The sequence below is a fragment of the Leopardus geoffroyi genome, chromosome B4 (assembly GCF_018350155.1).
Source record: "Leopardus geoffroyi isolate Oge1 chromosome B4, O.geoffroyi_Oge1_pat1.0, whole genome shotgun sequence".
In the NCBI taxonomy this organism is placed as follows: domain Eukaryota; kingdom Metazoa; phylum Chordata; class Mammalia; order Carnivora; family Felidae; genus Leopardus; species Leopardus geoffroyi.
The window spans coordinates 96,738,465-96,764,146 of record NC_059341.1 but is presented as its reverse complement, the minus strand read 5'-3'; the positions used below and the strand labels follow the sequence as shown (position 1 = coordinate 96,764,146).

At 38.9% G+C, this 25,682-nt stretch overlaps 1 protein-coding gene across 1 annotated transcript; it reads right to left on the bottom strand.

Annotated features, from left to right (window-relative positions):
• Positions 1–1,215: 1,215 nt before the first annotated feature.
• Positions 1,216–22,613, bottom strand: TMEM19 (transmembrane protein 19). The gene is made up of 6 exons (XM_045462876.1): positions 21,904–22,613; positions 20,626–20,739; positions 5,824–5,961; positions 5,180–5,434; positions 4,143–4,352; positions 1,216–2,266 (listed from the first exon to the last, which is right to left on the bottom strand). The coding sequence occupies exons 1-6, from the start codon at positions 22,031–22,033 to the stop codon at positions 2,103–2,105; spliced, it is 1,011 nt and encodes a 336-aa protein (XP_045318832.1). The 5' UTR covers positions 22,034–22,613; the 3' UTR covers positions 1,216–2,102.
• Between the last annotated feature and the right edge of the window lie 3,069 nt (positions 22,614–25,682).

Below are 25,682 nucleotides of genomic sequence, written 5' to 3'. Positions count from 1 at the left end.
TTTTAAAAACACCCTATGCCTGGATGGCTCAGTTGGTACAGCATGGGACTCTTGATCCCAGGATTGTAAATTCAAGCCCCACATTGGGTGTAGAGATTTAAGAAAAACAAAAAACACCCTATGTGATTCTAATGTACAGTAAGAGCACTAAAATGTCCTAACACTGAGGCTCTACCCCAGAACAGATGGATCAGAATCCTTGGAAGCAAAGCCCAGACACAAGGTTTTTGTTTTTTTTTTAAAGATCCTCAGGTGATCACACTCTATACCCAAAGGTGAAAACCGATGCTTGAGACACACTGTATTGCTTGGCTTAAGGATTAAGGATGTCAGCGTTGTTTCTTCTCTCCGCTTCCCCTTCCCCCCTCCTCCCCTCCTCTTCTTTCTCTCTCTCTCTTTTTTTCTTTCTTCCTGAGTCAACACAGTTCTAAATTATCACTGTAGTAGAGCCACCAGTAAAGAATTCTTTTTTTTTTTTTTTTTTTTACTGTTTATTTTTGACAGAGAGAGAGCGAATGAGAGAGAGAGAGAGCGTGCGAGCGAGAGCATGAAAGGGGGAGGGCAGAGGGCAAGAGGGAGACAGAATCTGAAGCAACTCTGCATTGTTAGGGCAGAGCCTGACTTGGGGCTCGAACTCACAGTGAGATCATGACCTGAGCCAAAGTCAGTCATGAGCCAAAGTTGGTCACTTAACCAAATGAGCCACCCAGGCGCCCCACCAGTAAAGAATTCTAAGCTTTATCCACTCTAAAATAATAGTGGCTTAATTCATGGAATCTCTCTTCAATTTCTTTTTTTTTTTTTAAATTTTTTTTTTTCAACGTTTATTTATTTTTGGGACAGAGAGAGACAGAGCATGAACAGGGGAGGGGCAGAGAGAGAGGGAGACACAGAATCGGAAACAGGCTCCAGGCTCTGAGCCATCAGCCCAGAGCCCGATGCGGGGCTCGAACTCACGGACCGCGAGATCGTGACCTGGCTGAAGTCGGACGCTTTACCGACTGCGCCACCCAGGCGCCCCTAATCTCTCTTCAATTTCAATGCAAAAGAAGGGGGAGGGATGTATGGAAATCACATGAGAAATATTTTTAAATACTTTCAGCAACATGCCCACTTCAGCAGCACATATACTAAAATACTTTGAGCAAAATAATCCATACCATATTAAACTCCTTTGGTGCACAGTAAATCATAGTGAAGAACAAAACTGAAAAGTAGAATTCATTTGAGTATGTATTGTACAGAAGAGCATAACTTAAGTACAGAAGAAGAAATCATAGCATCTTCCAGTGAATTCTAGATAGCAAATAAAAAAACAGTTACAATAGTTTCCCAGTAACTCTAATTGTTCAGGATGCCAAAGTAAAACAAATTCCTATATAAATTTCAAAGAAAACTAGAAAATACATTAAAAAATATTAAATACAAGATAACTTCTCAAAGATCAATTGAAATAGAAGGTGCACATATCTTAGATATAAAACTTCTTTGCTTTTACTTAAAAAAGTATGCTTTCTAATGGTCATATGAAAAAGACATTTACTTTTTTCCCATTACTAACCCTGAGAAAGGGAGAACAAATGTGGAGTAGGCCTCATAGCTCATTAAGAACCAAACTCCACACTTTCCCCAATTGTGTATGGCAAGTAATGGAGTCCAGGATTACACTTATTCAGAATTCCACATACACACATCAGTTTAAACCACCTCAAACTACAATTTGGGTAACTGTTACATGTGGCATTACACTTTTAGTCCCTATACTGGTTTAACGAGAACAAAATCTATTATTTACTCCGTAGGAATTTTCAGTTCAGTATATAGCAATCTATATGGATATCATAGCTTCATTGCTCAAGAAGCTCTACTCAGCAGAAGAAAAATATGAATAAGTTCTGTGTATACTTATCTTTCACTACAAACATGTTAGCTGTTACAAGGGAGTTAACGAAAGGAAAAATGTGGAATTTCATCACAATGGAATATGGGAAGAGCTGATATTTCCTCTTTGCCATTGTAATTATTCTTTTTTACGATGAAGCTCAGAATTGCAAATTTAGCTGAATTTACCACAGTTTCAACCTTTGTAAATGAAATAAAGTTCACTCACTGGGCCAAAAATGGCAAGCAGCAGTTGGGAGCAAGAGGGCGATAAGGACAGAAGAAAACAGGTTCACTGCATTGTTATCAAGAATCGGTTTCCCTGCTATGTACTTCACCTCATTCACTGGGCTGTTGACCACCATGCCAGTGCTTTCATCTAAACCTGGAGTAGAAAAGAAGCAAGTGAGGTGGAAAATCCAAATGACTTGATTTAAAACAAATAAGCTCTTCCCTTCCAAAGAATATAATCTTTGAAAGATTCTCAGCCACTTAAAATTGATTTCAGTGGAGGTGCGCCTGGGTGGCTCAGTAGGTTAAGCATCCTACTTTGGCTCATATCATGATCTCACAGTTTGTGAGTTCGAGCCCTGTGTTGGACTCTGTGCTGACAGCTCAGAGCCTGGAGCCTGCTTCGAATGTTGTGTCTCCCTCTGTCTCTGCCCCTCCCCTGCTCATGCTCTGTGTCTCTCTCCCTCAGAAATAAGATAAACATTTATTTATTTATTTATTTATTTTAACGTTTATTTATTTTTGAGACAGAGAGAGGCAGAGCATGAACGGGGGAGGGTCAGAGAGAGAGGGAGACACAGAATCGGAAGCAGGCTCCAGGCTCTGGGCCACCATCAGCCCAGAGCCTCGACGCGGGGCTCAAACTCACGGACCGTGAGATCGTGACCTGAGCTGAAGTCGGACGCTTAACCGACTGAGCCACCCAGGCGCCCCAATAAGATAAACATTTAAAACAAATTTTTTAAAAAAATTGATTTCAGTGGATAATTAAATGGTGAGAGATATGGAACCCTCGATTACAATAGACTTTTTTGAAATGTGATTTTCAGTACACCTTAATACTGTTCTCTCAACACTGCTGGAATTCCTTCACAGGTAGAAGGGAGAACATTAAAAGTAGAGATGTCATGAAACCAGAAGACTAGGCCTGCAAGACCAATAGGGATCATGTCTTTGGCCTCTGCACTGGAAACCCAGGAGCCAGCACGGTGCCAGCACAAAGGAGGCACACAAAGAATTAACGAGTTAATCTGTCCCACAGTCCACATTTATTTTTTCAACCCACTCAATATGATCAGAAACTTCCCCAGTTAGAGCCCAGTTTAGAATAAAACCTAGGTTCTTAAAAAAAACAAGAACAAACAAAAAAAACGTACGGATGGAGGAGGGAGGGAGGGAGAGAGAGAGAGAGAGACAGAGAGACGGTGAGTCTGTGTGTGTGTGTGTGTGTGTGTGTGTGTGTGTGTGTGTGTGTAGTTACTGACCTTTACCCTGAACTAAAATCAGACTGCTTCCTCCTTAGTATCTAGATGAGACTAACAAATCTGAGAGAACAAACATTCTGATTGGTGGGGAGCGAAGCATAAGGGCAAGTAGATGATCTTGGCACATGAAAAGAAATAGAAGGACTGTACACAGAGAAACTTTCTCCAGACTCCCAGCTTCTTCACTGTATGAGTCAAAGAAGAACACATGGTTGGTCAGAGTGTGGAAGAAATACACACCTACCAGAATATGTCAGTATACTGACATGACAGGACAGCCTCAAAAGCAAAGCACAGAAAATTGTGGGGAAAACCAACTCTCCCATGTATCTTGAGTGGGGCTAAAAATTCAGTGGGGACAGAAAGCATTATGTCACAGTAGAAAAGTAGGTCATATGTGTACAGAGTAGTACAATAATTCTTTCTCAAACAGACTTGTAAAACAAATAGAGGGTGGGCATTAAAATGATCTGATCCGAAACGTTCTGCTTTCCTGGGATTAGATAAAGTCCCATAAGCAAAAGTATTTGTTTCCTGCACTATCATATCCTCCCCACATAGCTTCTATTCATTGTTCTGTAGGACTAATTCTCTTTCAATTAATTTAACACACACAAAAATTAAAATCAAAATTGTGGAAAAGGTTCTGTCCTATCATTCCTGGCCTCTCAATTTCCTCTTTGAGATTGTTTTCATGTTTTCTCCCCCCATATTTGTTCCCATTTAATATACTAATAAGTTGCAATAATAAAGTGATGCTCTTACCAGTAAATTGCATTGTAGCTCCTAAGTATGAGTCTACAACTGATCCTAGTAATCCAGCCAGACCCCCAAATGCAATAATTGGCCACTGGGGAGCAGAAATGTCCAAATCATTAACAAAAACCAACTGTGTGAGGAAGTACGTGATGCCCACAAAGGTACCACCAAGGAGACTGGAGGCAAGGCCCACCACTGTGACCCCTCCATTGGTCCCTGAAGAAGAAACATAGATAAAAATAATCTGGTTAAAAATCAACAAACACATAAAATCAAGGAAAACAAAAAATTGTAGTACCTATCTTACTAAGACTAAAAGAAAGGGTTCTCTTTCATACAATCCAAAGCTCATAGCCTACTTAAAAAGAAGTCTTTTCTGCACATTGACTCCTGACATTATAAGCAGTGCGGGGGAATGGTTCAATGGAGCCAGACTGCCTGATTTCAATCTTCCTTCTGCCACTTCCAAGTTATGGTGACTGTAGTGAAGTTACTTAACTTCTCTTAATTTCCTTGTTTGTTAGATGAAAATAATTAAAGAACCAATACACATGAATATTGAGAGTATTAAGGATGACGATGATGAGGAAGAGATAAAAAGGAGGAGGTGAGGAAGAAAAGGAAGAGGAGGAGAAAGTAGAGGAGTAAAAGACGAGGAGAAGGAAGGGAAGAAGATGAAGGAGGAGGGCAGGTGATAACAGAGACAACAATGTAGTAGTCGTAGTAGTAGTAGATGTTGATGATAATGGTAAGAGAACTGAGATGTGTGGTAAAGCACTAACCACATAACAGGTCCTCAAGAAATACTCTACTATTCCTTTCCTTTTCCTCTCCTACTGATAGGTCTCTGCATTCCTGTATTATTTATCTAGGACTCGCTAACATTTCCTGCAAATATTATTATCACCAATTTAATAGCCTACAGTAATTTTCCAATTAAGGGAATAACCAAAATTCTTAAAATCCTCCTAGGTAAGAAACACAATCAATCGGGTTTTTTTTCTTCACTTTGTTTTTTTGAAGAAATTTAAATATAGACTCACCAACTGGAACTTTTTCCCAGGTTGTTATTAGCCTTGGCGGGCTTTTACTCAGAACGGTGCCAACTTCTGAAGCCCACGTGTCTCCAGCAGAGCAGGCCAGTGCAGCCAAGAGAGACAAACACATCCAGGAAGCAGTGTACTGCTTGGAAAAATCTATTGGGATTTCCCCGGGGCCATTTTCTATCATGTACAGCAGGGCCAGCTCTGTAGGCACAGCTCCATTACAGAATACCTGAATCCAATTCCTCTGCCCGCCTACAAACAAACAAGTACATAAAAAGGACAAGAAATGTTTTCTCCTCAGAAGGGCAATCATGCAGTTACAGGAATTTATTTTAATGTTTAAGAAAAGAAAAATGACTACAATTTTAAAAATGACTAAAATTGGATAGTACCTTTTTCTATATTCTATATTATTTTAGAATAATTAATGATAGATTCTAATGCTTCTAAAATTCGCTCTTACTATTATGGTGAAGTAATGATAAACTAAATTAGGCTACTACTTAAAGTTATTCTCATCTAAAATTTATCTGTTTCAACAATCTAAACATGTTCTTACTGTAAGCTTATAATATGTTAGGATGAAATATGTTCTTACTGTAAGCTTATGTTTGAGTGATATCAAACATAATTCATTTTACCTTCTTTGTATTCTGAATCTAGACGCTTCTTTATTTCTCCCTTCCATTTAGTGAGTTTTGAAGAAGAAAGGAAAAACATCAGCAAAGAGGTAAAAAAGCTGTAATTTGCAATGGTTAGGATAAATCCAACCACAAGTCCTGAAAGAAACATATACATACACAGAATTATATTTAGTCCCTACATTAATGCTGTGAAAAAAAGAATGGATTTTTTTCAGTTCTTTTTCACATTAAACCTGAAATGTACATTTCCTAATACATCTTCACTTTTACCAGTTCAGATATTACCAAGTAGTAAACTAAATGTTGGTTTCATTAAATTGAGAGATTTTTTTAAACCATATTTTGACCTCCTTTCAAATTATAAATATATGAATGTATTACTGTAGACATTTTATTTTATAATCAAATTACAGAACACAATAAATAGCAGTGATTCACTATTAAGCAATACATATTATATATGTTATATACAACATTTGGATAGACAGCTAGTTTGGAAAATTTCAAAGTTAACTGTGGATCTCTGCAGAGAGGTTAAACTGTGGCATCTTTCAGGCTTCTAATTTTTACATTTCCCCCTATAGTCTAGATCTTTTTTTCTACTTAAAGGCTAGCTTTTTGGCTTTTCAAAAAAGTTCTACATGTTCTCTTCTTGAGTCTCATAAACTATGGGAGAAGATATAGATAGTGTTTCTTAGCTATGTTTTCTTATGTAAATCTATGAAAACAGTCCTGGATTTTATGTGAAATTAAAAATGGAGTATTTTCTGTGAATATGATTTTAGATTTTTCAACTTTTTCTTTGTTTCTTTTATTTGGACAAAGAAGAAAGGGAACATCTTGCATTTTTCCATGAATGACCAATTTCAAGGAAGGCTTATCAGGAGAGCAAAAAAGAGGGAAGCTTACATTAAATGAAACAGAAAAGAAAAAAAAAAACAGAAAGAAGGAAAGATGTACTCTTGATATTATAGCAATATGTAAAGAGGCCACTGAAATCAACTGCTAAATCAGTCAAACATGCTTGAGACTTAACTTGTTGTAGGTTACTAAACTGAGAAATTATAAAGCCTGTCTCTCAATAATTCTATAAAGAAAATGCACATCTGCTGGAATTAGCTTCTTAAATTACTCAGATAATCCTTAAAGGCCTTTGTTAGAAAATTTGAAAATAAATGTTCTTATGAGAGATGCCTGGGTGGCTTAGTCAGTTGAGTGACTAACTCTTGATTTTGGCTCAGGTCATGATCCCAGAGTTGTGGGATCAAGCCCTGCACTGGGCTCCATGCTGAGCGTGGAGCCTGCTTAAGATTCTTTCTCTCCCTCCCTCTGCCCCTCTTCCCCGTGTGTGTGTGCTCTATATAATAAAATAAAAATAAAAAAGAAATTGTTCTTAGTAGTAAAACTTGGTGGCTGAGATAGCAAAGTACCCTAGTTCCTATTACCACAATGGTTAGTAAATTCTACAAAAATGAATGAGACAGAGGATTCTGGAAAGATGGGAGGAGTAGGAAGCATTAAGAATCTGTCTTCCCACCTAGACAACAATTGCACAGGCAGAATCTGTCTGACAAAACTTTTTTGGAGCTCTGGAGTCTACTGAAGGCTTGTAACTTTCAAAGGAAGGCTTGGAAGGGAAACTGTAGTAATTTTGGTCAGTTTCCCATCACCACTCCCAGCCCCATGGCAGGAAGTACAGGAATTGCAGGAGCAGTCTGCACACAGGTTATGAAAGCCAGGGAGGACAATAAGGACTTGTCTTTCTTTAAAATTTTTTTAATGTTTATTTTTGAGAGAGAGAGAGAGAGAGAGAAAGAGAGAGAGAGAGAGAGAGAGAGAGAGAAAACGTGAGCAGGGGAGAGACAGAGAGAGAGGGAGATAGAATCTGAAGCAGGCTCCAGGCTCAGAGCTGTCAGCACAGAGCCTGATGCAGAGCTCTAACACTCCAACCATGAAATCATGACCTGAGCTGAAGTCAGACACTTAACTGATTAAGCCACCCAAGGGCCCCTGGACTTGTCTTTCAAATATGAGGATTTGTACTCTGATCAATGATTGCTGCTTCTGATAATGCAGATATAGACACAGAGGATGGCAGCCATTGTTGCACTCCACCCCTTACTGTTGCAAGCCCTTTCTTGCTGAAGGAACTTCCAAAGGATTTAAAGGGTTGATTCCAGCCTCCCTTCATTTCTGGTTTTCCTCATTTGGAGAGCCATACATTAAAGACTAGGACATTCGAAAGAAACTGAATTTACGGGGAAAATTAGAAAGTCACAGTGCATACCCAGAGAAAGGTATAGGCTCAGAAAAGACTGGGAAGACCTTAAGTTTACACCTTAGGGTGATCTCTGGCATAGAGACAGCCTGCAACAATCAAAAACAAGACAAAACAAAAACAAAAAAGAGCAAACCTTGGGGACAGGGGAAATTCTGATTTCCAGAGTTACCATCTTATTAGATTTAAATGTCTAGTTTTCAAGAAAAATATCACAAGGCATACAAAGAAACAGGAAAGTATGGCCCATTCACAGGGAAAAAAAAAAATCAATGGAGACTGTCACTGGAAGGGCCAGATGGTGGACCTACTAAGCAAAGACCTCAAAACAACAGTCTTAAGGATGCTCAAAGAATGAAAAGAAGACATGAAGAAAGTCAAGAAAACAATATGGGATATGGAAATGCTAATAAACAGGACAGAAATCTAGAGAAAAAACAAAAGGAAATATTGGAGCTGAAAACAATTCAGTAAAGATTCAAAGGCACATTTGAGCCGGCAGAATAAAGAAATCAATGAACTTGAAGGCAGGCAAAGGAAATTATCCAGTCTGAAGAACAGAAAAAAAAGACTGAAGAAAAGTGAACAAAGCCTAAGGGACAAGTGGAACAACACACACGTGGGAATCCCAGAAGAAGAAAAGAGGACAAGGGATAGAGAAATTCTTTGAAGAAATAACAGCTGAAACCTTCCCAAGTTTTGTTTTTTTATTAAACTTACCAAGTTTGATGAAAGACACACGTATAAACATGCAAGAAAGCAGCTTACCAAACTCCAAGTAGAATGAATTCAGAGAGCCACATTGAGACATATTATAATCAAACTGTTCAAAGACAAAGTCTTGAAAGCAGAAAAAGGTAAGCAACTCATCACATACGAGTGATCCTCAGTAAGATTATCAACAGATTTCTTATCAGAAATTTTGGAGGCCAGAAGGCTAGAAAGCACAGGGCTGATATACTCAAAGTGTGAAAAGGAAAGAAAAAAAAACCCAAAACCTGTCAAACAAGAGGCTTAAATCTAGCCAAACTATTTTTCAAAAGCAAAGGAGAAATTAAAAGTTTGTAGGTTATTGATGTTATGCTGGCAAAAATTTAAATGAAAATGTTGTAACTCCAGGATGTTAAATGTAATTCTTGTGGTAACCATAAAGAAAATAGTTATAAAATATACACAAAAGGAAATGAGAAAGGAATTCAAACATTCCACTACAAAAAATTAAACACAAAAGAAGATAGTAATACAAAAAATGAGGAACAAAAAAACTGAAAGGCATATAGAAAAAATAGCAAAGTGACAGAAATAAGTTTCTCCTTAATTACTTTAAATGTAAGGGGCTAGGGCCGCCTGGCTGGCTCAATTGGTAGAGCACTCTTGATCTCAGGGTTGTAAATTTGAGCCCCACACTGGGTGTAGAGATTACTTAGAAAAAAAAAAATCTTCCAAAAAAAACCAAGTATGTGTAAGGGAATGAAACACTCTAATCAAAAGACGTAGACTGTCTATGTGAAATAAAAATACATAGTCCAATGCTGTCTACAAAGAATGCACTTTAAAGACACAAAGGGGTTGAAAGTAAAAGGACTGAAAAAAATATCCCATACAAACAGTAACCAAAAGAGAGCAGGGGGGTGCTATACTAATAACAGACAAAATACATAAGCTCATTACTACACCTGTGTGACATAACCCCATCTTTTTCTTTCTTTCTTTCTTTCTTTCTTTCTTTCTTTCTTTCTTTCTTTCTTTTCTTTCTTTGTTTCTTCTTGTTCTTGTTCTTGTTCTTCTTCTTTTTTTTTTTTTTTTTTTTAGTATTTCCTTTCTTTCTGGCATAACAAGATGCTCTAGGTTCTTCCCAAACCTAGTTTTCCCCAGCCCTGTAACCAGTCATTTCTCTGAGGAGCTTTGGTTCATTTCAGTGGCCAATCTCACAGTGTGCTCATTGCTACTGGGGTATATTTACTTTTTTGTGGACAGGACAAATAAATACATGCATACACATGAACATACAAATATACACACATGCACATACATGTGCACATCTACACATACACACACATACATGTATTTTAGAAATCACAAGATCATACCAAGAGCTCCCATTACAATCCATCTCCACAGATTCTCTTGCTCCTCCTCCTTCCACATTTGTATGCCTCCTTCTTTGGTAAGAACCCCCCAGTTTAAAATAACAATGACAATTTCACTCATTTTCTCAATCCCCTATCACATGTAAAATTTGTAGAATTACTTCACTCTTACTACAACAAAAACAAACCACACCAAACATAGTTCAGGATTTGTTTGCAATTCTCTTCTTCCCTTAACCCAAGACTGAAGGAATATAGTTAAATACTATGTTAAGTTTCCTCTTTTTCCCTCCAGTGTGCTTATAGTATTAATTTAAAATACAATTGGGTTCATTTGTTTTAGTTTGCTTTCAGTTGTAGATTTCCCCTTTTCCATCCTAATTTTTTTTTTTTTTAATTTTTTTTTTCAACGTTTTTATTTATTTTTGGGACAGAGAGAGACAGAGCATGAACGGGGGAGGGGCAGAGAGAGAGGGAGACACAGAATCGGAAACAGGCTCCAGGCTCTGAGCCATCAGCCCAGAGCCCGACGCGGGGCTCGAACTCACGGACCGCGAGATCGTGACCTGGCTGAAGTCGGACGCTTAACCGACTGCGCCACCCAGGCGCCCCTTTCCATCCTAATTTTATTGCTTAAAATATGTAGAATACTAGCATGATTTCAAAAGTCAAACTTACACAAAAAAGTATATTTAGAGAAGGGTCACTTCCTCCCAGGTCCCTTTGCCCCTCTGACTATATTTTGCTCTCCCTCCATTCTTTGTAGATAACAAACTTCATTATTTTCTAGCTTATCATTCCTGCATTTCTTTTTCGAAAGATATATATATATATATATATATATATATGTTTTATTTTCCCTTTTTTTAAAAATTTTTAAAGTTTATTTATTTCCAGAGAGACAGAGAGTGAGCAGGGGAGGGGCAGGGAGAGAGGGAAAGAGAGATCCCAAGCAAGCTTTACACTGGCAGAGCCCGATGTGGGGCTTGAACTTACGAACCACAAGATCATGACCTGAGCAGAAACCAAGAGTTAGTAGCTTACTGACTGAGCCACCCAGGTACCTCCCTTCTTCTTTATATAAAAGTAGCATTCTCTATTCTCTAAGTCCTTCTCAACTTAAAAGCACATTTTATTTTTATTTATTTTTTTTTTTTCAGCGTTTATTTATTTTTGGGACAGAGAGAGACAGAGCATGAACGGGGGAGGGGCAGAGAGAGAGGGAGACACAGAATCGGAAACAGGCTCCAGGCTCTGAGCCATCAGCCCAGAGCCTGACGCGGGGCTCGAATTCACGGACCGCGAGATCGTGACCTGGCTGAAGTCGGACGCTTAACCGACTGCGCCACCCAGGCGCCCCTAAAAGCACATTTTAAAAAAAGTTTTATTTATTAATCTCTGCACCCAATGTGGGGCTCAAACTCATGACCCCAAGATCAAGAGTTGCACGATGCTCTGACGAAGCCAGCCAGGTGCCCCTATAATCATATTTTTTATAATAATTTTTTATTGGGTTTTTTAAAAATGTTTATTTTGGGGTAGGGGTGCAGAGAGAGAGGAAAAGAGAGAGTTCCAAGGAAGCTCCATGCTGTCAGTGCAGAGCCCAGTGGGGCTTGATCTCGCGAATTGTGAGATCATGACCTGAGCCAAATCAAGAGTGGATGCTTAATTAACTGAGCCACCCAGGCACCCCTTTTATAATAATTTTTATAGTTCTCCTTTCAGAGAGAGAGTGTCCTAATTCTGCCTTTGAACACTCGGGTCAGTGGCACCCAAAAAATTTACATTTATTGTTAATTAGTCTCTCACGAGCTTGGCTGCTTTAAGTCTAAGTTTCCAGTTTAGAGTCGGTGTGTGAAAAAAATCCACCTGCTGGCCCTGCAGGGTTGGGGACCAGTTTCCTAGAATGTGATCATCACACCAAGGCACTGTTATCTTGTGTGGCCCTGTCCAGACTGCTTGCTTGTATTTCTAAGTACAAATTCTTCCATCCCTGTCTAACTTTATTGTTAACAATTTCCATTCTCAGGGCATGTGGATGGCTCAGTCAGCATTAAGAGCATGTGACTCTTAGTTTCAGAGTCATGAGTTCAAGCCCCATGTTGAATGTGAGGCCTAGTTAAAATTTAAACAAACAAAAAACCCCCCAAAAAACAATTTCCATTCTCTGTAACTTTTAAGATAAATATATTGTATTGTCATATAAAGATTTTTGTTAACACATTAAACAAAACTATTAATAGAAAAGATATTAAGCAGGTGTTAATATTTATTTAATAAATGAGTATGAAATAGTATCTTCTTAAATAACAGAACAGGGGACCAGGTTTTTATTTTTGTAGAAACTCTGATTAGCTCAACATTCAGATACTGCAACTAGTGAGACATTTATTGATCAATCACTCCAGAGATACTCAAATATTGGCATTTTACTCAAGTTTATCATGCTTAGTACTTTAAGTAGGCTCCACGACCCTGAGATGAAGACCTAAGATGATATCAAGAGTCAGATGCTTAACGGACTGAGTCACCCAGGCACTCCAACTTTAGTGCATCTAATTTAAAGTGTAAGAAGTAGGGGGCGCCTGGGTGGCTCAGTCGGTTGAGTGTCTGACTCTTATTTTTGGCTCAGGTCATGAGCTCATGGTTTGGGGGTGTGAGCCCCAAGTTGGGCTGCCAGCGTGGAGCCTGCATGGGATTCTCTCTCTCCCTCTCTGCCCCTCCCCCACTTTCTTTCTCTCTTTCTCTCTCAAAATAAATAAACTTAAAAAAATAAATAAAGTGCAAGAAGTAGGGTAATGCTGTATAAAGTACTAACAAAGTACTTTAGCTCTGGAGTTGAACAGTCTGGAGTTCAAACTTTGGCTCCTCCATTTACCTCTGAATAACTAAATGTTTCCCAACTGTAAGCCTCAACTTTTCATTGGTGAAATAATAACAGCAATTCCTACCTCATTGGCTTGCTGTGAAAAGTTAAATAATTTTTATAATATACTTATTATATTACCCAGATGTAGAAGGCCTTTAATAAATGTTAACTAATATCACTGGCAATAAAAGCAGCTGCAGTGGAAAAACCTATTCAACCTTGAAGTTTTTTTGAATTGATTTTACAGTATTACAAAAGTAGTACATAACTACTGGAGGAGAAAGCCAAAAATATGGAAGTATACATAGTAAATGTGAAAATGTCTCTGTACACCCCCATACTCCCATCCCTTCTCTGTAGTCACTATTAACAATTCGTTCCACTGTTTGTAAACAAACACAGAGTAGGAGGGCCCTAAAACAACCTATACTGAAATGCTACCACTCATCTACATCCTTTTTACTTCAACCACCTTAAAATACCACAGGAAGTGATCAATGTTCATATGGATGACAGGTTCAGAATGAGGAAATAAATCAAAGGCAATGTACTTTGAAACAATGATTTCTTTCATGTAGTCTAAAAATATCTTGGAATTGTTTGCAACTGCTAGCTATGTCTGAATTCTTAAATTAGTAACTGCAGTTTCCAGTTCTAGATTCCATCTCCTGGAACCACCTCTGGAATCTCTAATTGTCAGTAATAAAAACTGATATGAAAAACAAAAGGGTGCTCTCAAAGCACTTCAAGATTCAAGAATTATGGCTGCCTTCTGAGTTTTAAACAGGTAAATTCTGCACTTAACAGAGCCATAGGGGGAAGTAAAACAACACTGTCTACGAATGTCACTGATAGCAGGAGTAGAGTTACACCCCAAATTTCAACCATGGTGACCTGGGTATAATAACCCTGACAGGCAGAAAAGGCAAAGGCAGGACTAGAATTTTATAATTTAATCAACTCAAATATAATCAATTCTATCATAGGTAATCTACTACAGAAAGACTGTGGGAATCAACAGAAGGCTCATTAGCCCAAAATAAAGAACATGAAGGCCAAAGAACCAGAAGTTGGCAGACTTGTTGAATTCCGTACAAGGGATGGGACCCTGTGACTGGTGGATTTGCAATACTGGAGACAGGGAAACTGAAGGACTCCATAAAAATCTGCTTTCTGTTCCTTTTCCTGCTTTTGTTCTTGCTAGGACCTGCACCCCCACTTTATACATGCCTCATAAAGCAAACAGTGTATATCCTCCTTGTAAGGGACAAGGAGTTAATGATTTCTTTAGAATAGATAACTTTTTTTTTTTTTTTTTAATATTTTTTTTCAACGTTTATTTATTTTTGGGACAGAGAGAGACAGAGCATGAACGGGGGAGGGGCAGAGAGAGAGGGAGACACAGAATCGGAAACAGGCTCCAGGCTCTGAGCCATCAGCCCAGAGCCTGACGCGGGGCTCGAACTCACGGACCGCGAGATCGTGACCTGGCTGAAGTCGGACGCCCAACCGACTGCGCCACCCAGGCGCCCCTAGAATAGATAACTTCTAAGGAAGGACCAGGCAAGAATGACCCGAGGAAGCCAGCATATGTGTATTCCAGACCACTGGTGCTAGACATCTTGACCAAGGCCCCCTGGCTCCAAGAAATAACACCTGGACCCTCTTCTTTGTTCTAACTGGTTCCTGGATGCCTAAAAAAACACATACACCAGACCACAATCCTCATTAAAACCCCACACACCAAACAAAGATGGGACTCTCTCTCCTTTCCTTTCTGTGTCTCCCACTCTGTCTGTATTTGGACTCTCTCTATATCTTCCATAAACTTCATTTTCATTTCATGCTGACTCACATTTGATTTCTACCCTGCGCACAGTCAGGGATTCTCTTGGTTGGTCCTGTGTGACCCCCCTCTGGGTCTTTAGACTTGGCTTGCTGGCATCATATAGACTGTTTCTCAGACTTAGTACTCACCAAAGAAAAGTTCTGGTTATAATATTACTTCTCAAGTGGCCTGACTACAAGAATTGGGCATGCCTCAGCAGTGATGTTTTTATTCAGTCTGCAATCAACTAGTTCCATATATCTTTTTAAAGACATACTTTATTATTATTATTTTTAAAGTAAGCTCCACACCCAATGTGGGACTTGAACTCATGACTCTGAGATCAAGAGTCACATGTTCTACTGACTGAACCAGCCAGGCACCCTAACTAGTTCCATATTAATCAGATTAATAAAAGTGGTATACTGATTGTAATACCAGTCCCTTGTGACAATGAACAACATAAACTGGTTTTCTTAGGTCTTATCAACTCTGGGTACCTGACAGAATGAGGCTTCTATTTCAGAAAGATCGATCACCAGATCTGAACCATGGTGACCCAAAAGAGGTAAGGCCACCCTCTGTAAGACCACATGGAATACAACCACTAGCCTTTCCAGACAATACTCCATTTGTGTGCATTTCCATTACATTTACAATATATATTTCTGGGGATTCAATGCCTCAAACCTGGGGTGCCTGGGTGGCTCAGTTGGTTAAGCGTCTGACTTCGGCTCAGGTCATGATCTCACAGTTTGTGAGTTTGAGCCCCACATCAGGTTCTGTGCTGACAGCTCAGAGCCTGGAGCCTGCTTTGGACTCTGTGTCTCCCTCAATCTCTGCCCCTCCCCTGTTCACACACTCTCTCTCTCTCAAAAATAAATAAAACATTAAAAAAATTCAATAGTAAATGCCTCAAGCCCATCTTATTTATCTCTGTTCCCTAAAACTGTAAGTTCTCTAACAGTAGTATTTTTTTTAGGTTTTCATTTAAATTATAGTTAGTTGGGGTGCCTGGGGTCTTAGTTAAGCATCCAACTCTTGATTTCGGCTCAAATCATGATCTTGCAGTTCATAGGATTGAGCCCCGTGTCAGGCTCCATGCTGACAGCAAGGAGCCTGCTTGGGATTCTCTCTCTTCCTTTCTCTCTCAAGAAATAAAGAACCTTAAAAAAAAATAAATTCTAGTTATTTAACATATAGTATAATATTGGTTTCAGGAGTGACAGTGGGATTTTTATCCATTTTGTTTACTACTAAATCCTAAGTGTCCAGGACAGTGCCTGGCATACAGGGAACCCTAACTATATATTTGTTGAATGAATGAATGAATGAGAAAAAATAGTAAACCATTATGCCTAATAGTCTTGGTAGGTGAAATCAAATTTAAAATTGTCAAGTCAAAAAACTGATGACGGATTGTCCATTCTGAGCTCAAAGGAATACAAATACTTCCTTAGAGTAAATCATTTACACAGTGCTTCCCAGTGCTTTATAATCACCTTCCCATATATTCCCTCATGTGATCCTCCTTATTCTAGAAATAATCTCTCTCAAAGAGATCAGAGGCCTCCACTTCAGTGTTCACCTTAAGCACTGCCTCAACCCCTCCTCTCTTCCATCATCACCGAGGTATGTGTTCCAGTGTCATGGGGGGCTCTTAACACCCATATCCTGAGGAAGTTCTGAAACTCTTCTCGATCCCAAGCACACTAAAGGCATGATATGGACAACCTTAGTAAAATTCCTATGACTGTGAACAGTAGTGGAAGGAAGACAATAACAGTAACTAACATCTATAAAATACTTAATGTGTGTGCCAGGTACTGTGCTAACCTTTGTACATGGATGGCTTCTCACAGATCAATGCTGTAGATAATATAATTTCTTCTCACTTTACAGATAGGCAAATGACAACACTGATGGTTTAAGTAATTTATAGTCATACTCCAGCATGGTATTCCCAAGTCCTATATAATTTGAACTAGCATTACAATTCTTTTTTTGTTCTTAAGGGGGAAAAAAAAGCTCCACACAAAAGATACCAATATTCATGGAATGAAATGATTAGAAAAAAGAACAGAGGTTTTAAAATCAATGTACAGGGGTGACTGGGTGGCTTGGTCGGTTGAGCGTCCTCTTGATTTCAGCTCAGGTCATGATCTCACAGTTCCTGAGTTCAAGCTGCACATTGGGCTCCGTGCTGACACACACAGCTTGCTTGGGATTCTCCCAATCCCCTCCCTCTCCTTTCTCCCCTCCAATAAATAAAAAAAAAAATTAAAAAGAATCAATCATATATTTCCTAAGTACCTGTTATGTGTGTAACACTATTCAAAGAAGCATGGGACACAGAAGCATAAGATCCACTCCTGTCTTCTGGGAGTTTACAATACAATCGAAAGCACACAATAAATCACTAACAGTAAATGTTTAATGCTCTATAGCTTTAAAAAAATTTTTTTTAACTTTTTAATTTATTTTTGAGAGAGAGAGAGAGAGACAGAGCATGAATGAGGGAAGAGCAGAGAAAGAAGGAGATGCAGAATCCAAAGCAGGCTCCAGGCTCTGAGCTGTCAGCCCAGAGCCCAATGCAGGGCTTGAACCCACGAACTGTGAGATCATGACCTGAGCCGAAGTCAGACGCTTAACTGACTGAGCCACCCAGGCACCCCTAACGCTCTATAGCTTAAACAGACATATTGTCCCATACATTATCTTGTCTGAACCTCACCAATAAGCCCTAAGGAACTATTTCATAAGAGATGAAGAAACTGAGACTCCAAATTGTTAGGCAATGTGGTAAAATGTGGGGAAATAGGTTCTACTTACATAAATGGGTTAGAAAAAGCTTAGGGTGGAAAGCAGCTGCCACAGGGCAAAAATGCCCAAGGTTAGCTAGCAAGATATTGTAATGGGATCACAAATACTTCCATCTGACGCCAATATACTATTGTACTTTGATCACAAACTCCACTTGCCCCCACACCCTTTGCTTCTTACGCACACAACTTAATGATTACTGATTGTTTTCTCCACGTTCACATGCGTAAAATCTTGTTTTCTTCATGTTCACCCACATGGGTAATATCTTGTAAGCTCAATAAATGCGGAGACGAAACCCCTATTTGGGGCTCTTGTCTCTTCCTGGACACAAGCCTCTCTTGTATTCAATTCTGCATCCGTTCTCTTGCTGGACAAGAGAGAACTCCAGACTCATAGTATGTGACAGCAAACTTCACTGAGATAGCAAGTGGAAGTCTCAGAATTCAAATACATATCTTCTAATTCTAAATCAAGCTAGGCAGGAGAGGAATAGAGGCCCAAGGACTAGAAGGCAGAAAAGCAAATGGTAGCAGGAAAGAAACAAAAGTAGAGATCAGAAAAGAAAAAGCAGGGCAATATACAACATGGAAACCAGGGAAGACAGAATTTCAGGAAGGACTTGTCCTTTCTATATGTCAAGAATGATAATAATCAAGGCAAGACTACTTGAGAAAGGACATTTTTAACAAAGCATAACTCTGTGTTATATTCAAACGGAGACCAAATTATTCACTTTAAGTGAGTTAATACTTCCAAAGTGCTAACAGCAGTGCCTGGTACACAGTATACGCAACATAAGCATTTGCTAAACAGATAAAACATAACCATTCCTAATACTGATTATATGGCAAGACAAAATATATGTCAATATGGTCTGTTAACTGTAATTCTCAACTACCCTCATGGGAGGGAAAAAAGTCCTTGAACAATGTTTCTCAATCATAAAGGAAGAGACTTAGCATGATTCTGAAGAACTGCCTGAAAATAAGCAGGCAATAAATGCTGGCTATGTCTATGCACTGAGCTAGGAACTTTATTGTGATTACCTGATTTAATTCTTACTGCAACCTGTAAGAATGAAATCAGAGGTAGATCAAGGATTTATAGGGCCTGGTGCTTATAAATTAAAAAAAAATATATATATATATGTATACATATACACACACACACACACACACAAACATAGCTCTTACCTTTGTAAAATTTACAAAACCATAGGACCATGAGCATACACTGCTAGGGTTCTTCCCAAGGCCTTAGAAGGTACCACTGCAAGTGAAGATGCCATGAAGTTTAGGCTGTATTAACTTCATGGTAGTTCTTTAGGTTGGATATTAAAAATCCCATTTCACTGAAGAGAAAACTAAGGCATAGGGAGGTTAAGTGACTCTCCCAAAGCCGTAACTAATATTCATTTATTTTTATTTTATTTTTTTAACTTAAAAAAATGTTTATTTTTGAAAGAGAGCAAACATGTGAGCAGGGAAGGGGCAGATAGAGAGGGAGACAGAGTATCCCAAGCAGGCTCCATGCTGTCAGTGCAGAGCTGGACAGGGGACCTGAATTCACGAACCATGAAATCATGACCTGAGCCGAAGTCAGATGCTTAACTGACTGAGCCACCCAGGCACCTGCTGTAACTATCATTCAAATCCATCCTGCCTGATTCTAGCACTTGTTCTTTTACCCATCATGTTATATTGCTTCCATGAAGGCCTGCTCAAGTTTATAAAACTTTGAGAAACATCTGCTCTGTGTGAATACAGTGGCAGCAGAGTGTGTTTACAGTGCTAAGTTAGGCTAATGAGCAATATTTTGCAGGTTAGATAGGTGGCTTCAAGACCTGCCAGTTGAGGGGGATTCTCATGTCTTAGGGTTTAAAACACTGCCAGGAATGAAAGTCTCAATGTCATATCAGACCATGTCACCCCACTGATCTGAGGCAGGTGAGGCTCCACCTAGTTTGAAATAAAATCTTTACTGTGTCCCACAAGCCCCCTTAATTACCTGGCCCTTGCCTATTTCTTCAATTTTATCTCTCACCATTTTCCTTTTTTCACTATTTTCCAGTCAAATGAACTTTATGCTCACACCAAATAAGCCAGGGTAAGCCAGGGGTCTTTTCCCATGTGATTCTGTCAGCCTGGAACCTGCTTCTCTCAGACTTTCTCATTGCTGGCTTCTTCAAGTCTCGGTTCACAACTACCTCCTTAGAGAAACGGGTTATGCCTGACCCTATCTACAAAAGAATGCCTGCATCCCCCAACATACACTCTTTATTATCTCAGTTTTTCTCACAAACTTTATTATATAAAAAGTTTAATGTATTTTGTTTGTTATCTCTTCTAAAGAATAAAAGTTCCAGAAGAACTTGAAACCTTGTCCTTGTTCACAGTCGCATCCTCAGTTTCTAGAAGAGTGGCATATAATAAGTGCTCAATAAATATGTGCTAAAAGAACAGATAAATGGCCTATCCCTAACTCAGTTCTGAAAAACATATCTAGGATACTTAATTTGTACTGCTCTGCTTGAGGCTACTAATAGCGATTTCCAAGAACAATTCTTTCCACCAGTTCCTCTACTTTACACCTAGGAGTTCTCCAGCATTTCTGCCAGCAGATAATTTAATACAACTAAAGGAGCAGAATAATTAAGAAACTAAAAAAAAAATCTATCCTATTAATCTACTTGACATCAATTACAAAGATAAATTTGAACATTACACTGAGTATGTTAGTATCTGCAATTTTGACAGAATAGGAATGCTGAGCAATAAATCACTTTATCATTGTCTAAAATACATAACATTGTGACTGTCGTCTCATATATTTGGAATTTAGAAAACACGGTTTTAAATTATATTAGCAAGCACTTATTATATAGTTAACATTCAAAAGAAAAACATACCTCCTAAAGCCCCACTGTGGTCTAGACTTTTCTTCTTAAAGCCATTAGAGACAATCAAAACAGGAACGACAACAGAAAACAGCCAACGCCAAGGAGAAATAGGCTGTAAATTACCTAAAAATTATAAAGATAGAGCACAAATTGTGTGAAGCTTGCACGTTAGTCCTGGCTGTAAACTCTGATTAACTGCATTCTGGATTAAAATACTGGCATAAGTAGGGAAACAGAGATGAGGTCACCAAAGTAAAATATGTTAAGACTTTTATGTTTCCAGAGAGACAATCCTACTGGGGAATGACCAAATAAGTCCTGTCCAAGTTTTGATATTTCATACATATGTGGAGATTTGAAATGATTCTCTATAGTTCACCATTGTTTTGGAAAGGAGGCATGTGTTAAATCTCAAGAACTGCATAAAGCAAACTATTAACAGGATCCAATTATTTCACTTTTTGCCTTGTAGAGGTTTTTTTTTTGTTTGTGTGTGTGTGTGTGTGTGTGTGTGTGTGTGTGTTTTAAAGTAACATTCTCACAAGCTACACACCTCAATTCAACAATTAGCAACTGAGTTTTCCAAAGGTTGCATCCAGCTCACAGGTATTTTGTTTGGCTAACATAATGTTTTCAAACAACTGGAAGTTAGTATTTAAGATTAGGATATTTCAGTATAAAAATCCAGAACCTTGGCTTCTGTTGTAAAATGTGGAAGTTCAGGCTCACGTGGCAGAATTGACTGAGTGGAGAGAGGCCTCCTCCCTTATACAGGCCATTGTTTTCCCCTTTAAAGTCCCCACCATTCCTGACAGACTCGTACACACAAGACTGAGTGATTACAGTAAGGAAAAATGTGAACTATTGCCTGAGCCCATGTTTCTATCAAAAATGGGAGACAAAGAGGGCCAAATGTTCAACCAAAAAATTCTATTTCTGAAAATGAAAACTATTCCCATGTGTTTAAGATGCAATGATCATGTTCCTTTTACAAAACCATGTTTCATTTCACTTATTTCTCAAGATAGATGTAATAACTACATACAACATAAAAACAATTTGAAATAGGTTTAACTAGTATTATCCACAAGCTGTGTTTATTAAAGGTTCTAAAATGTTCAAGGCAGTGATTACATTTTAATGTTTGTAAATTCGGACCATGGGAGTTAAGTAAACACAACAGTTCATAACCACTCAGAGGACAGGAGTTTTGGATTTCATTAATGAGACTATTTTCAATTCCACCAATTAGCTTATAGAAAAACAACTTAGAACATTCATACTTACCATAATAGGTGCTTGCAGTCATAGACATAATCCAGAAAGCTAAAGAAATGCAAATGATCAGGCTCAATATAACTATATTAGTGATCATCTTTATATATTTTTTGCATATATTGTCGTTAAGATCTGTCATGGAAAGTAAGGATATGAACGAGCCCCCGAGGGAGAAAATATACAGTGTTTCTAATAAAAAAAATCAGTCATTTAAGTTGCCATCAAAAAACTCATGTAGAGGCAACCATAAATGCGAACGTCTCCCACCGACCGAAAAAAAAAAAAAAAAAACCTGAAACTATTTCCGGAAACTTCGGCAGGTGGAGAGCTGAAACTCCCGTGGGCGAGGTTAACACCTCACAGGAAAAGCAAAGCCCATCCCCGCTGAGTGCCGGTTCCTAGTCGGCGGTCACTTCACACCACAACTCAGCAGGGTGGAAAGCGACAGGAAAGCGGAATCAGCCAATCGAAGGTCTTAGGACCGCGGGCTCCGCCTCCACCTCCCGCCCACGCGTCGACGCGGGCCGCAAAAAGACAAGGTGCGCAGTCAGAGCCCGGGTGGGTCCCGGCGGTGAGCCCAGCGCAGTGGAGCGCGGTCACGTCCCGACCGCTGCGCGCGCCGCTTCAGAATCCTGGTCCAGCCCGCCTGGGCCGAGGTTCCCGGACCTCAGCCCGCGGCGAGTCGCGTCTCCCTTTCCTGCGCGCATGCGCTGCGGCCGCCCGAGACGTCGCTTAGTCCACGTGAGCGGTTTAAGGGCGTCTCCCAGAGGTCGAGCGGGGCGGACCCACTCCGAGGCCACCTGCGACCGGGGCCTGGTGGGTTTGTAATGCTTCTCAGAATACTGATGTCTGGAACCTTAGGTACTTAGGTTTGAGAGCATAGGCAAACACCGAATGCTGAAACCACTACCAGGGTAGTAATAGAAAAAACGAATGCAAATAAATTTAGACCCCATAAGTCCGTTTCAAGCATAATCGAATACATTTTCATCTATAAAGAGTTTATGGCACATAATATTATGGATTTTTAGGGGAAGGGGCATATGTTGTGTTGTAAAAATTTTATGACTGAGAAAATTATTTAAGACGACACCATTTAGTATGTGGTGAACACTTGTAATTGCTAGAGATGTAAAGATAAAGTTGGACATAGTACCTGCTATTGAGCTCAAATAATTATTGTAATGACAGCATTTACATTGAGGAGATCTGTTCCTACACCGCTCATACTTTAAGTGTGTGCATTAAGTCATTTAATTTAGAAAGCAGAACGTCTTATTAACATTAAAAGTCTGAATCTTGTGGCTTATTTCGTGGTTTATTTGACATTAACATTTGTATGCCTTGGTTAAAACTAATAATTACACTATATTTGAACTTTTTCAGTTAATTGCTGACAATGTAAGAAGAGGACGTAAATGAGTTTCAGATATACTACACGGATGTGTTTTAACCCAGAAAACGTTTTCTTTGAATAGTTTTTTTAACTACGGAGTACTTTTTAAAAACACACAAGTCTAAATTTACATAACATGTCAAAACAACATCCTTTCCTTTGGTAAGACATCGAATTAACTGATTAAGAACCAAATCTGTGAAGTAAGACTAAATAGTAGCGGCCTTCTTATTAGACTACTTGCATATATGGTCTTCATGCAGAAAATATGTGCCCACTTTATTTTTGTCTCACACTGTTCGGTACAGGTAAATAATTGGATACCTCAGCAAGCTGACTAACCAATATCAATCACACCACACAATTGGATACAGTTATTAACAGTAAAACCTATTATTTTTGTGGTTTGCATAGTGACCTTGCTTTTGTCCCATAGAGAAGATTATGAACTGATCTTGCTTTTTCTTACCCTCCTTTCATCAGTCACAAGGTTACAAGGGTAACCTTGTCCGATGTTGGTGTTTTACGAGATTTTTACGTTCATTAGAAAACCATTGATGACGCCTAGCTGTGTCAGGCATCTCCTAAAAACACTGAAGTCTCCATGTGTCAGGCTAGTTCCCGGATGCCAGGGATGATTTTCTCGTGACTGTGACTAAAATTGAATATTAAATAATAAATAATAGTGAGCCTAAAAATGAATATTTCTCTTTCATTTTTTCTCAGTGTCCAATTACTGCTGTCATTCTCCATCATGTTATTTTATTTATTTATTTAAAGTTATTTTAGCTTAAGGTTGAAACAATTTGGGGGAGTTACTGTAGTTAAGATACACTAATTCTTTAAAAAAAATTTTTTTTTAATGTTTATTTATTTTTGAGAGAGCGTGAGTGGGGGAGGGGCTGTGAGAGGGAGACACCAAATCCAAAGCAGGCTCCAGGCTCCTAGCCCTCAGCACAGAGCCCGTTGTATGGCTTGAACTTACAAACTGTGAGATCATGACCTGAGCCAAAGTTGGGTACTTAACTAACTGAGCCACCCAGGCACCCAAAGATACACTAATTATTTGAAAAAATACCATTATTTTACAGTCTGATAATTTTTATACAGTTTGATAATTTTCAAAATTCCCACAGTATTTTTCTATTTAGATTAAAAGTCATTTTCGGGGCGCCTGGGTGGCCCATTCCATTCAGCATCTGACTCTTGATTTCGGCTCAGGTCCATGATCTCACAGGTTGTAAGTTTGAGCCCTGCATCAGCGCATTGCCTGCTTGGGGTTCTCTGTCTCTCCCTTTCTCTCTGCCTCTCCTCTGCTCTCCCTCACTGTCTCTGTCAATAAATAAATAAACATTAAAAAAAATAAAAGTAATTTTCTAGCAACACAGAATTTTTGGTCAAGATTTCCTAAACTATATTCCTTAAGATATTAGTAGGTATGCTACTCTCTGCTCTGCTCCCCTTCCCCAAACCATACTTTTGATCGAATAAGGTTGAGAAATTTTGTGTCCTCAGAGGACTTTGAGAATGCATTATTTTAAAGGCTCTGAGAAGTTAGAAAACTTGAACACCTTTGTTTAAATCTTTCCAACAGTTAATTCTGTTTTATCAGATTTTTCCCCCCAGAAAACTCAACAGTTTGAGAATTTCTATAATAATCAGAACAATAGACTGAAAATTCATTATTACACCAATAATCTTTAAGTAACCATATAAACCTATTTTTAGTTGTTTTTTGATATAAACAAATTTGGATATTTTGGGGGATAGACATTTGGTACTTGACACCATTGTAAAAGTCATCCCAATGGCAAAAAGCACTTATCATTACTAGGGAAATATCAGAGGATTCTATGTATATTCCTTTTGAATTTAAGCCAAAGGAGTGGTTTAGGTTTTCTGAAATGTGTTAATATTTGACTGCCTAATGTATACATGTCAGACTGAAAGCCCAAAAAGAAAAAAAACACATACATACACATAGTGCCTTGAAGGAACATAGATGAAAATCAATGTGGAGACAATTATATTAATATGATGACTTCACCCAAGTTATGTGTAAAACAGGACTCAAGGACTTTTTTTTTTTTTTAGAAACTTGTTTTCTCCTCAGCACTTATCCCATCGATCATTCTAGAAATGTTTATTTGTTTTGAGAGAGAGTGAGCGAGCTGGGGAGGGGCAGAGAGAGGGAAGAGAGAATCCCAAGCAGGCTCCACGCTGAGCGTGGCAGCTGATGCAGGGCTCGATCCCATGACCATGAGATCAGGACCTGGGCCGAAAATCAAGAGTCGGATGCTCAACTGACTGAGCCACCCAGGCACCCCACTGAACATTGTTCCCAGTCTCTCCCACCAGCTCACAAGGATGGGGATTTGTGCTGTTTTCTGCT